This window comes from Salmo salar, chromosome ssa26, assembly GCF_905237065.1.
Source record: "Salmo salar chromosome ssa26, Ssal_v3.1, whole genome shotgun sequence".
In the NCBI taxonomy this organism is placed as follows: Eukaryota; Metazoa; Chordata; class Actinopteri; order Salmoniformes; family Salmonidae; genus Salmo; species Salmo salar.
In genome coordinates, this window is record NC_059467.1 from 21,697,989 (window position 1) to 21,714,065 (window position 16,077).

Consider the following 16,077-nt stretch of genomic DNA (forward strand, 5'->3'; position numbering starts at 1 on the left):
TGAATGAACTCCATTTGAGTGCAATTATTAGTGGTGAACACTGTGTTCAACCACAGGTTCGTAATCCCCTAATAGGCTAAATAGGCTGTAAACTCAGAGTAAGAAAATATCCCTCCTCATAAACACTGTCTGACTGCTAGTGTTCAAAGCAGTCCAATGTGTGTGGGTGGCGTCTAAGACTCAGCAAATATCCCTGGGTGGTGTGGTTGCAGGGGCGAAAATCTGATATCAACTTTGGAGGGGACAATTACATGACATTTTCTCAAGAGCAATTCCTGAGGGGGACACCAAAAGTAGTGCTGTAACACATAGCCTACATTGTAATATGGTAAATGTATATTGAGAAACCAAAGAAATAAGGTGCTTGCAGTACTCCTAACTACCGGTACCCAAAACTACACAACTAATCACAACAGCAATACCATTGCCTTTAACAAATCTTAGTTCAGTCACCAGTTTAAATTGAGAGTGGGGGTATCCATGGCATTTTCCAATTATGTTCCTATTTTACAAGTCAAAAAAATTGAGAACCTTTCATAATGTTGCCAAACAAAGACTCAACAAACTTACCTGAGACTCCCTGTCTCTGCCAGTCTGTCCCTGCATATCTGTCCCCAACTCTGCTGTCTGTGTGCCATCTGTTGCCTGCTCTGCCTAATGACATCATTGTGAAACATTTCCAATAGAATTTCATTTCTTTCTTATGAACATTTTATCAACTAGTCTTTGAGATATTAGGCTACTAGGGTTCTTACTTTGCGTTTTGGTGTACTGAAAAATACTCCGATGTCCCTCTTTTATTTTTCTGCCATTTTTCTACCTGGCTGGCTGGCTACACACACACACAGTGTGTAGGTTATTTACAGTAGGAGATGGGCTTCTATCATCTTATCTTTTATCATTCTATTTGGGCTTCGACCTAAAAGGTAGCTAGCAAATGTGAAACGGATTAAAATGACAAGAGTTGACAGCCGTATGAGTTCCCCATTTACACAACATATGCTGCAACCTTTTGTAATTTTAATAGTTTGTTTCATATTGGCTGGCTTCCAACAATAGCTGAATTTGCAAAGCAAGCGAGCACCAATTCCGTTTCAGTGGTGTTTGCTATAATCTTTGCTACCCGGGTTAAATAAAATAAATAAATAAAAGTTCCCTTGCGACAATTTAGCTTTTGCAATGAGACCATTAAATATATTTAAGACAATGGTAGAAGAGAGTGAAGTTCTGTTCAGTTTGGACTTCAGTTTATCGCTAACCTTATCACAGGGACTTTGAAGCACTAACTTACATCATCTGCATGCTGATCTTGGAATAAATTGACGATAGCAAAGATTCCATCTTTGACGAGGCCACATAAATGGAATAGGTACTAGCTAGCTTAATAGTTCATATTTGCGCGCTAGCTCTGCATATTCAGCTAGTGTGTGTGCGCGATTGACTGGATTAACCTCACGTCAGTTCCGTTCATTGAGTGCCTTTCAGACAGTAGACACGACCCCTCTGTTACCTTGCCAACTAAGGAACTGGCAGTGGATCAAACCATTGTGAGGCAAAGGGTGGGGGGTTGCAATCTTTTGAAACTTAAAAACGGGCTATTAAGTGTCTATAATCAGCACAATTGTTTCATTGCGTATTATTAATATTATTTAAATTACATAGTTATGTTTCAGTGATATATTGGGGGGGACAAATCATATTTTTCCCAGGATGGGGGGGTCGTGTCCCCCCGTCCCCCCTGGGATTTCCGCCCCTGTGTGGTTGGTATCTTTAAATGGTGAAGAACACATTTCTTGCAGCCCAGTCACCATGATAGGTTTGGTGGTGTTGTTGCTATTTTTCCTCCTTCTGTGCTTCTTCATCAGGGTCCGCAGACCTAAAAACTTCCCCCCAGGACCCCGTCCCCTGCCCATCCTCGGTAATCTGCTACAGCTGGACCCTGTCAACCCTCTCAAAGACCTGGAAAGGGTAAGATAACTTTACAAAAAATCCACAAACCTGGAAAAATGTGGTTTTCACTGGGTTTATTTTTGTGTCATATACTGTATGTTGTCAGTGTTGTCACTGTAAGTTGTTTGTGTCATGTACTGTATGTTGTCAGTGTTGTCACTGTAAGTTGTTTGTGTCATGTACTGTATGTTGTCAGTGTTGTCACTGTATGTTGTTTGTGTCATATACTGTATGTTGTTTGTGTCATGTACTGTATGTTGTCAGTGTTGTCACTGTATGTTGTTTGTGTCATGTACTGTATGTTGTTTGTGTCATATACTGTATGTTGTTTGTGTCATGTACTGTATGTTGTCAGTGTTGTCACTGTATGTTGTTTGTGTCATATACTGTATGTTGTTTGTGTTGTCACTGTATGTTGTTTGTGTCATATACTGTATGTTGTTTGTGTCATATACTGTATGTTGAATAGTTACCAGTAATTTGGTTTTGCTTGAAGTTGCCCAAACTGTGTGCAGCTTTGGTTTTGAAGCGTCCTTACAAACAACATAATGTTTTTAGAAGTCTTTCAACTAAAACATTTAGATACTAAATAAAATGCTATTGTGATTAATGTCAGAGCAGCAACAGCCACTAAACTGTGACTGATCCAAAATAGGTCAAATTCCAAAGGTTTTATCAGGCCTAAATCAACAGTGTCTCTGCTTTTGGAACAAAGTCCACTTAGTTCACTATGATGTGTTTAGAGATACAGTATACTTCATTGACAACCCTCAAAAAGGTTATTGATTTGTTTTGTTACAGAAGTTTGTTCATCCATATTAATTTAACCCAGATAGTGAGAAGTGTCAATGATACATTACAATAACTTTTCACAGGAGGTTGGTGGCACCTTAGTTGGGGTGGACGGGCTTGTGGGAATGGCTGGAGCGGAATAGGTGGTATGGTATCAAATTCATCATTCCATTCGCTCCGTTCCAGCCATTATTATGTGCTGTCCCCCGCTGGAACTGTCAGTAGTTGCTATGGTTAAGTTTCATCTTCAGATATGTCTGACTTGTCACACAACTTACTGCTCAGCTTGGGAACTCTCTCTCCCTCTCGCTACCTCTCTGTTTTCAGCTGAAGAGGCGCTATGGTAACGTGTTCAGTCTGTACATCGGATCACGGCCTGTCGTGGTTCTGAATGGCCTCGAGGCGGTTCGTGAGGCACTGGTGACACGCACAGCGGAATTTTCAGGACGACCAAACCATCTCATGATCAGCGACATCACAGAAGGCAAAGGTACTGTGTTCTTGACCCCTAGTGTCCCCTAGGCTGGTCCTGGGATAGTTTTATAATTTGTGATATAATTGTATTGGTGTAGGTAGAGGTGACCTTAAATCAGTATAGATAATGCAGAGCACAAACACACACCGCCTTGTCAGTACTGTATGAACTGCATATGTATCAGTGGAGGCTGCTGAGGGGAGCATGGCTAATAGTAATGGCTGGAATGGAGTCAATGGAATGGTATCAACCACATGGAAACCACGTCTTTGATACCATTGCATTGACTCTATTCCAGCCATTATTATGAGCCGTCCTCCCCTCAGCAGCCTCCACTGGTACGTATGTACTGTATGTCTGTGTGTGTGTGTGTGTCTAACAGATAGTGATCATACTTCGTAACTCTCTTGAGTTGTGTTCTTAAAGATATTCCCAGCCAGCGGTCCCAGTTGATTGGTGTTTACTCGCTTGCATATATACTGTATATCAGACTGGGCATTTTGTAATCAAACATCATAACAATGACAAAAATAGCACAAAATACAATAAATGTAAGTACCTGATGATTGTCACGCCCTGACCTGAGAGAGCCTTTTTTATGTCTCTATTTAGGTTTGGTCAGGGTGTGATTTGGGTGGGCATTCTATGTCCTTTTTTCTATGCTTTGTATTTCTTTGTTTTGGCCTGGTATGGCTCTCAATCAGGGACAGCTGTACATCGTTGTCGCTGATTGGGAGTCATACTTAGGCAGCCTGTTTTCCTTTGGGGTTGGTGGGTAGTTGTTTTCTGTCTTGTGTGTGTGTGTGTGTGTGTGTGTGTGTGTGTGTGTGTGTGTGTGTGTGTGTGTGTGTGTGTGTGTGTGTGTGTGTGTGTGTGTGTGTGTGTGTGTGTGTGTGTGTGTGTGTGTGTGTGTGTGTGTGTGTGTGTGTGTGTGTGTGTGTGTGTGTGTGTGTGTGTGTGTGTGTGTGTGTTCACCTGGGAGAACTGTTGGCTTTCGTTTTCTTGTTTGTTTTAAAGTGTTTCATTAAATATAATTATGACCACTTACCACGCTGCATCTTGGTCCCGTCTTCCAGACGATTGTTACAATGATAGACAAAATTAAGCACATTAGATGTGCTGGACAACAGTATGTTGACGACTGTAGATTTGTGATTCGTCTGTTAGCATGGAAATAACTGTGAATTAGCAGGGAGCTAACATAACCACTACATTTAGAGCATGCTAGCTAACTCACTTATAGAGCAGTCATGCATACAAAACCACATCACAGGAAGCCCCCCACAGGAAGCCCCCCAATATCTAATATACTGTTCACAGTACTGTACACAGTACCGGTGAAAAGTTTGGCACACCTACTCATTCAAGGGTTTTTCTTTATTTTTACTATTTTCTACATTGTAGAACAAAAGTGAAGACATCAAAATGATGAAATAACACATGTGGAATCATGTAGTAACCAAAAAAGTGTTAAACTAATCAAAATATATTTTAAAAAGTTAGCCACCCTTTGCCTTGATGACAGCTTTGCACACTCTTGGCATTCTCTCAACCAGCTTCACCTGGAATGCTTTTCCAAGGAGTTCCCACATGTGCTGAGCACTTGTTGGCTGCTTTTTCTTCACTCTGCGGTCCAACTCATTCCAAACCATCTCAATTGGGTTGAGGTTGGGTGATTGTGGAGGCCAGGTCATCTGATGAAGCATTTCCTCATTCTCCTTCTTGGTCAAATAGCCCTTACACAGCCTGGAGGTGTGTTGGGTCATTGTTCTGTTGAAAAACAAATCATAGTCCCACTAAGTGAAAACCAGATGGATGGCGTATCGCTGCAGAATGTCGCAGCCATGCTGATTAAGTGTGCCTTGAATTCTAAATAAATCACAGACAGTGTCACCAGCAAAGCATGCCCACACCATCACAACTCCTCCTCCATGCTTCACGGTGGGAACCACATATGCAGAGATCATCCATTCACTTACTCTGCGTCTCACAAAGACGTCTCACAAAATCTTACATTTGGACTCATCAGACCAAAGGACAGATTTCCACTGGTCTAATATCCATTGCTCGTGTTTCTTTGCCCAAGCAAGTCTCTTCTTCTTATTGGTGTCCTTAAGTATTGGTTTCTTTGCAGAAATTCGACCATGAAGGCCTGATTCACGCAATCTCCTCTGAACAGTTGATGTAGAGATGTGTCTGTTACTTGAACACTGCAAAGCATTTGTTTGGCTGCAATCTGAGGTGCAGTTAACTCTAATGAACTTATCCTCTGCAGCAGAGGTAACTCTGGGTCTTCCTTTCCTGTGGCGGTCCTCATGAGAGCCAGTTTCATCATAGCGCTTGATGGTTTTGGCGACTGCACTTGAAGAAACTTTCAAAGTTCTTGAAATTTGCCAGAATTACTAACCTTCATGTCTTAAAGTAATGATTGACTGTCATTTCTCTTTGCTTATTTGAGCTGTTCTTGCCATAATATGGACTTGGCATTTTACCAAATAGGGCTATCTTCTGTATACCCCCCTACCTTGTCACAACACAACTGATTGGCTCAAACACATTAAGAAGGAAAGAAATTCCACAAATTAACTTTTAACAAGGGACACCTGTTAATGTAAGTGCATTCCAGATGACTGCGTCATGGATCTGGTTGAGAGAATGCCAAGAGTGTGCAAAGCTGTCATCAAGGCAAAGGGTGGTTACTTTGAAGAATTTCAAATATAAAATATATTTGATTTGTTTAACATTTTTTTGGTTACTAAATGATTCCATATGTGTTATGTCAGTTTTCATGTCTTCACTATTTTTCTAGAATGTAGAAAATCGTAAAAATAAAGAAAAACCCTTGAATGAGTAGGTCTGTCCAAACTTTTGACTGGAATTGTATATACATATATACATATATATCAAGTACATTTAGACGTCAGGAAATGTACATAGTGAACTCTTACACATTGTAATAGAATACAGTATTTCAGAACGTGACCTACTGCTTGCATGTCAACATCAGACTGGGAAGAATTGACAATCTTCCCCTATTTGCAAGCATAGCCAATGACAATAAACCTTATTGGCATCTGACTTGAACGAACCAATAGAAGAATACATTGAATACATATTTCTGCAGTGGCAAGTGGAAACAGAACCAACCCTGTTACATGTGTCATCAGGGGTCATCATGGCAGATTTTGGCTCCAGCTGGAGGGACCACCGACGCTTTGCTCTGACCACGCTGAGAAACTTTGGTATGGGCAAACGCTCCATGGAAGAGCGCATCCTCGAGGAGGTCTCCCACATCTGCTCTGAGCTGGAGCGCAATGCTGGTACAGCCACACACACACAACGTACCACATAGTCATCACCATTCCTATTCATGTCATTATCACCACATACTTAGTATCCAGACTAAAGTTCCCCAATATCAACCAATTAGCGTTACAATATTTACAGTGTTGTATTAACATTGGGTATAAAGAATGTGATAATTTTTACTCTATCCTATCAGTGTGTTCAATTTTGGAAGCTCTATGATCGGTGCTCTTATCTTGTCTGTGTGTATTGCCTGGTGCGGTGATTGTTGCTGTGTCCTGGCAGGCAGCTCGATGGACCCTCAGCACCTGTTCCATCTAGCAGCATCTAACATCATCTGCTCACTGATTTACGGGGAAAGGTTTGAATACGACAACCCGGTCTTCCTCAGCCTCATCAGTAGGATACAGGATTTAACCAAAATTGCTATCGGACCTTGGGCCATGGTACAGAACACTATTATCACTACTACTGCTGCTACTCCACTACTTTTAATTGAAATAATAATAATATAATAATAATATATATAAATCATAATAGAAAACCGGGGTTGTTCCACCAATAAAGTGCCTTTTATGTCTCTCAGACATTATGTGTGTACATTTTTATGAAACACTCAATTGAACAGTTTGATCACATACATCTATGCTCCAACTAAACTAATCCATGTAAAGACAATCCAATAGTGACGAGGAAATATTGAATCAAATATTTCTCAGATACCGGAACTTGTAAATTCAAATATACTTTTTTACAAAAGTAACAGAAGCCGAGCAATTCCATGGAACAACTGAATTCTCTTGTTTTAGACCTCAGGATTTATAGATTTCCACCTTCAGATAACACACATGGTCACTTCTCTCTATTTAAATGATTAACACCCCTTGGCCTCTTTCGCCACCATTATCTTTTTGTCTCAATTCTTGCTTGTTAACACCCACATCTGACTTATCTTTGCACAGTTTAGATTATATTGTTAGCGACACCACAGTTTTAACACAAAAAAGAATACATTTATTGCATATATATGTTCCTAATATAAGTGCATTTCTAAGAGTACTTAATTAATACAAACATGTCTTTCCAGTACATAACATGTCTCCCTAATATATATACATGGCTTGTGGTTTTAGTATTGATTGACTAAAGTACACAGTCACTGGCACCTTTGGCAGCGATTACAGCTGTGAGTCTTTCTGGGTAAGTCTCTGATAGCTTTTCACACCTGGATTGTGCAACATTTGCCCATTATTCATTTAAAAATTCTTCAAGCTCGGCCAAATTGGTTGTTTATCATTGCTAGACAACCATTTTCATGTCTTGCCATAGACTTCAATTAGATTTAAGTCAAAACTGTAACTCGGCCACTCAGGAACATTCACTGTTTGGTATGGCAACTGCTCGGCATCCGACCGCAAGGCGCTACAGAGGGTAGTGCGTACGGCCCAGTACATCACAGGGACCAAGCTTCCTGCCATCCAGGACCTCTATACCAGTTGGTGTCAGAGGAAGGCCCTAAAAATGGTCGAAGACTCCAGCTAGTCGTAACCTGTTCTCTCTGCTACCACATGGTAATCGGTACAGGAGTGCCAATTCTAGGTCCAAATGGATCCTTAACAGCTTCTAGATTAAGCCATTAGACTGCTAAACAGTTAACCAAATGGCTATCCAGACTATTTGCATTGAGCCCCTTTTTTATGCTACTCGCTGTTTATTATCTATGCATAGTCACTTTACCCTTACCTACATGTACATATTATCTCAATATACCTCGACTAACCTGTACCACCGCACATTGACTTGGTACCGGTAACCCGTGTAAAGTTGAAGTCGGAAGTTTACATACATTTAGGTTGGAGTCATTAAAACTCATTTTTCAACCACTCCATGATTTTCTTGTTAACAAACTATAGTTTTGGCAAGTTGATTAGGACATCTACTTTGTGCATGACACAAGTAATTTATTTTTTACAAAATTACACAATCCCAAAGACACACTATTTGTTGAATGACACATATTGCCTTTTGTTGTAATCAGCCTGAGATCAGAAGAAGGCTTCAAGACACTCATTTATTTTGCTAAACATTTATAGCTATATTGCTCTATGTCTCTTTGACCTGCTGATCTATCTCTTGTAGTTCTATGATATCATACCTGCCCTGAGGGCCCTACCCTTGCCCTTCAAGAAAGCCTTCCACATCTATGATGAAATCAAAGAACATGCACAGAAGGCTGTGACCAACCACAAAAGTTCAAGGGTCTCAGGAGAGCCCAGGGACCTCATTGACTGCTACCTTGACCAGATTGACATGGTAACTAATCAGGAGAGAAATATAACTATGCAAGTTCAGTAAACAGAGACATTTTCAAAGTAGGTCAAACTTAGTAGTTGTGTTGTGCTGGAGCTCTAACCAAACATTGGGTTCTAAGTTCTAGGAATGTGTCTGTGTCTGTGTTTGTGTATGTCTCAGACTGGTGATGGAGGCTCCACATTTAATGACGTTCAGATGGTGTTTCTACTAATTGATCTTTTCCTTGCTGGGACAGACACCACTTCCAACACCCTCCGCTGTGCCGTGCTACACCTGATGACCAACCAACACATACAGGGTGAGTAAATACACATACAACACACATACTGGGATACATTCTGTGTATGGTACACAAAGAGTGTGTGTTCCAGAACGCTGTCACCGGGAAATTGAGGACGTTCTTGAGGGACGTTCATGCGCCTTGTTTGAGGACCGACACGCCATGCCGTACGTTCAAGCGATGATCCACGAGTCACAGCGGATGGCTGACACTGTTCCTCTTAGCGTGTTCCATATGACCTCCTGCAACACGCAACTACAAGGCTACCAGCTGCCCCAGGTGAGCATTGACATGACAACTGATACTCTTACGTAACCGATTAACTAGCCTACTGATTTTGCTACACTCGTTTTGTCTAGGTGTCCTAGGCCTAGCTAAATGGTCTGTAACCTGATTTAATGTGTTCATTACGGTGAGATGTAAACGTATGCGGACCAGGTGTTGAATGCATGTGCCCCAGGAGACAGCCGAGTTCCGAGTTCAGGGCCAGCTCCTTCTTGACCTCTTGAGTCTGCCAGCCCAAGTGTATTATCAGTTGTTGTTCAAAGTGGTGACCAAAATACATATAAGCAAAAAGAAACTACCAAAATATGTCCAGAAATAAAGACTAGCAGGCGGAGAATCTCTGTAAACACCTCTCTCTCACAGATTGACTATCCCCTTGAATGCCTGCACTGTTGTGCTTAAGGACCCGGTTGCTGCTGCCCCCTAGGGATGAGGTGTGGAAGTGGTAGTGTGTACTATCTATGTACTACCACTAAACTACTCCCCATATCATAACAATATGCTGCCACTGGTGACCTTAGAACCCTAACATAAAGACGACACCGCTCACATCGCGTGCGTTGCAAAATAAATGTACACATACATGTTGTTCAATCGTTGCACCCACACTGCTCGCGCGCATCAACGAGCGTCTGTGTAGCCAGGTGCTAAAATAGAACTTGGTTCTATTTGTGACGCTTGACGTGCTGCAAGTTCTGCCTCTCCCATCTCCTAATTGTTTTTTAGGAGCATATACCCACATGGGTGATTGAAAGATGAACTGAGGTCCACACTCCAGTCCAGTTGGTGGTGGTAATGCACCTTAAAGCTGGTTGCCAACCGCCATATAAAGTCCAAAGAAGAAGAAGAAGAAGAAGCCTGAAGGAGGAGCGATTACTAGAAACAAATTCGGTTTACCCTTTTATCTGTGGATTAATTCTCGGAGTAGTGGACCTTGTGCATTTCAGGTAAAATAACAACTCAATGTTTATATCCCAGGACAAATTAGCTAGCAACAGCAAGCTAGCTAGCTAAATTGCCATAAATGTTTAATGCTATCGTTGGTTCAGAGTTCGTACTGATATTTCAACCTGCGTGTCCTGATCGCGTCTGGGTGGACAAAATCAACATGCGCGCGATGGCGCACACGGACGCACGCATGTCCTGGGCTAGAGGGAGTGATGTCATGATTGGTACAGAATGTAGGCTATACCTGAGATCATCTGTAAAACCTCCCCATTTCTCAGTCATGCGTACATCTCTTTCTCCAGTTCTCACCCTAACTACGCTTTCCTCTTTGGTTCCAGGGCACGATGGTGATTCCTAACTTGTCCTCTGTGCTCCATGAAGAGGGCCAGTGGAAGTTCCCTCAGGAGTTCAACCCTGACAACTTCCTCAATGAGGACGGCGAGTTTGTGAAACCAGAGGCCTTTCTGCCGTTCTCAGCAGGTACAGAGAGAGAGGTAGCGCTAGAGAGAGATAGAGAAAGAGGATGCATAGAGATTGAACGAGAGAGTTCATGTTGATATAAGTCATATAAGATTGTGTACAGTGCATTCAGAAAGTATTCAGACCCCTTGACTTTTTCCACATTTTGTTATGTTACAGCCTTATTCTAAAATGTGTTAAAAAAAAAAAATTCTCCCCCTCATCAATCTACACACAATACCCCATAATGAAAAAGCAAAAACATGTTTTTAGAAATGTTTGCAAATGTTGTAAAAATAAAAATCTTAAATAATCCATTTACATAAAAATTCGTACCCTTTACTCAGTTTGTCGAAGCAGCTTTGGCAGCGATGAGTCTTCTTGGGTATGATGCTACAAGCTTGGCACACCTGTATTTGGGGAGTTTCTCCCATTCCTCTCTGCAGATCCTCTCAAGCTCTGTCAGGTTGGATGGGGAGCATTGCTGCACAGCTATTTTCACGTCTCTCTAGAGATGTTCGATTAGGTTCAAGTCCGGGCTCTGTCTGGGCCACTCAAGGACATTCAGAGACTTGTCCCGAAGCCACTCCTGCGTTGTCTTGGCTGTGTGCTTAGGGTCGTTGTCCTGTTGGAAGGTTAACCTTTGCCTCCAGTCTGAGGTCCTGAGCGCTCTGGAGCAGGTTTTCATCAAGGATCTCTCTGTACTTTGCTTTGTTCATCTTTGCCTCGATCCTGACTAGTCAAAAACAACTGAAAAAAATCCCCTCAGCATGATGCTGCCACCGTAGGGATGGTGCTAGGTTTTCTCCAGACGTGACGCTTGGCATTCAGGCCAAAGAGTTCAATCTTGGTTTCATCAGACCAGAGAAAACTCCAAGCGGGCTGTTATGTGCCTTTTACTGAGGAGTGGCTTCCGTTGGGTCACTCTACCATAAAGGCCTGATTGGTGGAGTGCTGCAGAGATGGTTGTCCTTCTGGAAGGTTCTCCCATCTCCACAGAGGACCCATCTCCACAGAGGACCTCTGTCACTCAAAGGTCGACAGCCATGCGTCCTCCGATACACAACCCAACCAAGCAGCACTGCTTCTGGACACAATGCCCATCCAACCCGGAAGCCAGCTGCACCAATGTATTGGAGGAAACACCGTACACCTGGCGACCGTGTCAGCGTGCACTGCACCCAGCCCGCCACAGGAGTTGCTAGTGCACAATGAGACAAGGATATCACAGCCTGGCCACAAACCCAGAATCTCTAGTGGCACAGCTAGCACTGCGATGCAGTGCCTTAGACCACTGCGCCACTCGGGAGGCCTAGAAAGAGTCTTGGTGATTCCGAACTTCTTCCATTTAAGAATGATGGAGGCCATTGTGTTATTGGGGACCTTTGATGCTGCAGAAAGGTTTTGGTACCCTTCCCCAGATCTGTGCCTCGACACAATCCTGTCTCAGAGCTCTACGGACAATTCCTTCGACCTCATGGCTTGGTTTTTGCTCTGACAAGCACTGTCAACTGTGGGACGTTATATACACAGGTGTATGCCTTTTCCAAATCATGTCCAATCAATTCAATTTACCACAGGTGGACTTGAATCAAGTTGTAGAAACATCTCAAGGATGGTCAATGGAAACAGGATGCACCTGAGCTCAATTTCGAGTCTCATAGCAAAGGGTCTGAATACTTATGTAAATAAGGTATTTCTGTTTTTTATGTTTAAGAAATTAGCAAACATTTTGAAAATACTATTTTCGCTTTGTCACTATTAGGTATTGTGTATAGATTTCTGAAGAAAAAAACATTGAATCAATTTTAGAATAAGGCTGTAACGTAACAAAATGTGGAAAAAGTCAAGGGGTCTGAATACTTTCCGAAGGCACTGTATATGTACAAACGGCTTGTCCACCATGTTTATTAGAGCATGTGTAGGAGTGTGTTGTCAACATAAATAACTGTGTTTGTGTGTTTGTGTTCCCCAGGCTCTCGTGTATGCCTGGGAGAAGGGTTAGCGCGCACGGAGCTCTTTCTGATATTGGTGACCTTGCTTCGACGTTTCCAATTTGTCTGGCCTGAACAAGAAGGTGCGCCCGACTTCCGCAAGGTTTTTGGCATTGCACAGGCGCAAAAACCGTTCCGCCTGGGAGTGCGTCTGAGAAGCAGCCAGTGATGGTGAACTACCGACAGTTTTCACTGAGAAACAATATCACTAAAGCAGCACATTAATCAATGCTGTACCCTCCATTGAGTGCCTTGTAGTTTTTGCTAACCAATTTTGTGACCTGTGATGGACAGTCGAAATCAAATGACCTCTTTTCATGCTAAACAAATGAACCTCCTCAACAGGTAAACATCACGTAACATGTAAAATGATGTCATATTCTGCAGCCAGTCCAGAAATAAATGGGATAGTGATTTTTGTGTTTCATTTTCTCCCACCCATGACTCATCAAACCACATTCCATACAGAGACACAGTAAACAGACCCAGACACAGATACGATGCAAACATTTCTAATGAAACTAGAGAATAGAATGAAATGTAAAAGTCCTAAAAACAACACTCAAACAAAACAACCATCTAAGTATTTTTATTTCTTTATATTTGATTAATTTTAAAAGAAAATGCTCATAGCCCTCTGAACATACAGAACACTACTGGACTGTAGAAACGGTATATACAAAGGTGTGTAAGGCCTTGATCAAACTATATGAACAAATTCTTAGTTTTTTCAAAGCACAAGTACAGTTGCTACTCATCTTTTATTTTTGATATTAAACGGAGTCACATTGAGATAAAACTCTTCTACAAATCAAATACATTTTTATTAGTCACATGCGCCGAATACAACAGGTGTAGACCTTACAGTGAAATGCTTACTTACGAGCCCCTAACCAACAACACAGTTTAAAAAAATACGGATAAGAATAAGAAATGAAAGTAACAAGTAATTAAAGAGCAGCAGTAAAACTATATGCAGGGGGGTACCGGTACAGAGTAACCGGGCACCGGTTAGTTGAGGTAATATGTACAAGAGAGCCCTGTATAAGTTTACAAATACAACCCAATACATAAATAAAACCCAACAGACCTACAAAACACACTATAATAAAACATAATACACAACATTACATATATTTAAGAAAAGCAATTGCATTCTGTAATATAAAAGTCTCCAATCAATCATTTAAAATGCCTGAAAGGCACCAGAATATCTAATTGCAAGGAATTTTGTGTATTGTTCCATACATAAGAGCAAAAAAGCTGAAAGCATATTTTCTCAATTCTTTGGAGACCAAAGGGATCTCCAGAGTGAAACCTCCCTGAGAACGGGTTTGGTCATTTGTACGTCTAAAATTAATCAATGAAGTAATGTACAGAGCAAGTTTCTACAAAACGAAATAAATAAAAGAGAGTGCAGTTCTCTTCTTACAGACAGAGAGGTCCATCCTACATGTTTGTACAGAATACAATGAGTCCTAAAACCGTCCCCTGTGATAAAACGTATTGCTGAATGGAATACTGAGTCCAATTGTTTCTAAACAGAGGCTGACGCATGCATATAAATAATGTCACCATAGTATATTATAGGGAGAAGCGTTGTTTGAACAATCTTCCTTCTATTTCCAAAACTGAGGTAGGATTTATTTCTTTATAAAAAACAATCGTAGTTCTCAGCTTCTTTGTCAAGTTTTTAATTTGTGTTTCAGAAGACAAATAGTACTTATAGTGACAAAAAGACATAGTACTTACAGTGAGAAACTTTCTCAATTTGGGCTCCATTTGGAGTACGCAAGTCCTCAAGGTCAACATTATGAGACCTAGAGAACAGCATAAACTTGGTTTTATTTGCATTTAACACTAATTTAAGATCAGTAAGTGATTTTTGGATCGAGTCAAAATAATTCTGAAGATCACGAATGGGCTGCTGCGCTGAAGAGACACAGGAATAAATAACTGTATCATCTGCAAAGAGAGGAATGCTACAGGTGTTACCAGTATTTTCAATGTCATTTATAAACAACGTGAACAATAATGGCCCCAAAATCTAACCCTGGGGTACCGCTTCAAGTACTTCAAGAAATTCGGATTTAACCCCGTCTATCACTAAGATAATTCTGAAACCACAAACAGGCATCAGTGCCAAGGCCTAATACAGACAAATAACTCAATAAGATAGAATGATCAAGGATTCAAGAATCTTAGCTAGACAAGAAACTCTTGATATGGGACGATAGTTGTCAAGATCATAACAATCACCTCCCTTGTTTAGTGGCAGCACATAAGCTGATCTCCACACTTTAGGAATATTTCCAGTAAACATGTTAAACTAATGATGTGGGTTATTGAAACAACAATGAGGGATGCAGCACACTTGAACAGACCTGGGTCCAAATGGTCGGCCCCTGTAGATTTCTTAATGTCTAATGCCAACAACACATCAAGGACTTCATTGTCTGTGAATTGCCGAAAGGAAAAAAACCCTGACCGACATTGTCACAGTGAGTAGGTTTTTGAATTATATCAGAGAGCCTGCAGGAATAAAATGTTGATTAAATGAATTCATTATTTCAATGTTATCAGTAATTGGGCCAGACTCTACATTCATTTGTAAGGGAAGAGTAGAGGAAGTACAACCCTTTAATGATTTTGTAATTTTCCAGAATTTATATGGATTTCCAGTACAGTCAGCTAGGGTTAATATAATAATCAGATGTTGCTTTTCGAACAAGTTTACACATAGATTTCTCCATTTTCAAAAGTACTTCTAGCCATGGCCCAGGCAGCATCTCTATTGCGTATGAGCTCAGATAATTCAGGTGTGAACCAAGGGTTCGATCTATTTTGAAATCTCCGTTTTTTAAATGGGGCATGCTTATCTGCAATGTTGTTAAAAACAGTAATAAAGTGATTTAGAGCCAATTCAGAATCTGGTATAGCTAAGGTACTATTAAGATCACCATTGAAATCATGTAAAAATGCTTGTTCACAACATTTTTTTATTTCTCCTTGTAATAAAGCATTGCTTTGCACTATGAGTCCTAACATCTCTAATACAAAAAATAGGACAGTGATCACTAATATCCAGGGAGAAAACATCAATAGCCACACATTTTTCTGGAGTATTTGTAAACACAAGGTCAATTAATGTTGATTTAGTAGAATCCCTCATATTTGGACATGTGGGTTTGGTAATCAACTATGTGAGGTTTAGGTTATTACAAAAATCCTTTAAATAGTCAGAGTCTTGGGTTCCCCAGGACAGGTTAAAGTCA

The 16,077-nt window shown here is 41.0% G+C and overlaps 1 protein-coding gene across 2 annotated transcripts; it reads left to right on the forward strand.

The window, feature by feature from the left end:
- The first annotated feature begins 1,767 nt into the window (after window positions 1–1,767).
- On the forward strand, window positions 1,768–13,218 carry LOC106587398 (cytochrome P450 2D15). Of its 2 annotated transcripts, none has more exons than XM_014175753.2 (9): window positions 1,768–1,968; window positions 3,070–3,232; window positions 6,385–6,537; window positions 6,809–6,969; window positions 8,663–8,836; window positions 8,996–9,134; window positions 9,208–9,395; window positions 10,688–10,829; window positions 12,784–13,218. In XM_014175753.2, the coding sequence occupies exons 1-9, from the start codon at window positions 1,810–1,812 to the stop codon at window positions 12,969–12,971; spliced, it is 1,467 nt and encodes a 488-aa protein (XP_014031228.1). In that variant the 5' UTR covers window positions 1,768–1,809; the 3' UTR covers window positions 12,972–13,218. The 2 variants fall into 2 exon arrangements, with proteins under 2 accessions (XP_014031228.1, XP_045564003.1); XM_045708047.1 differs by lacking the exon at window positions 1,768–1,968 and adding an exon at window positions 2,869–2,888.
- Window positions 13,219–16,077: the final 2,859 nt, after the last annotated feature.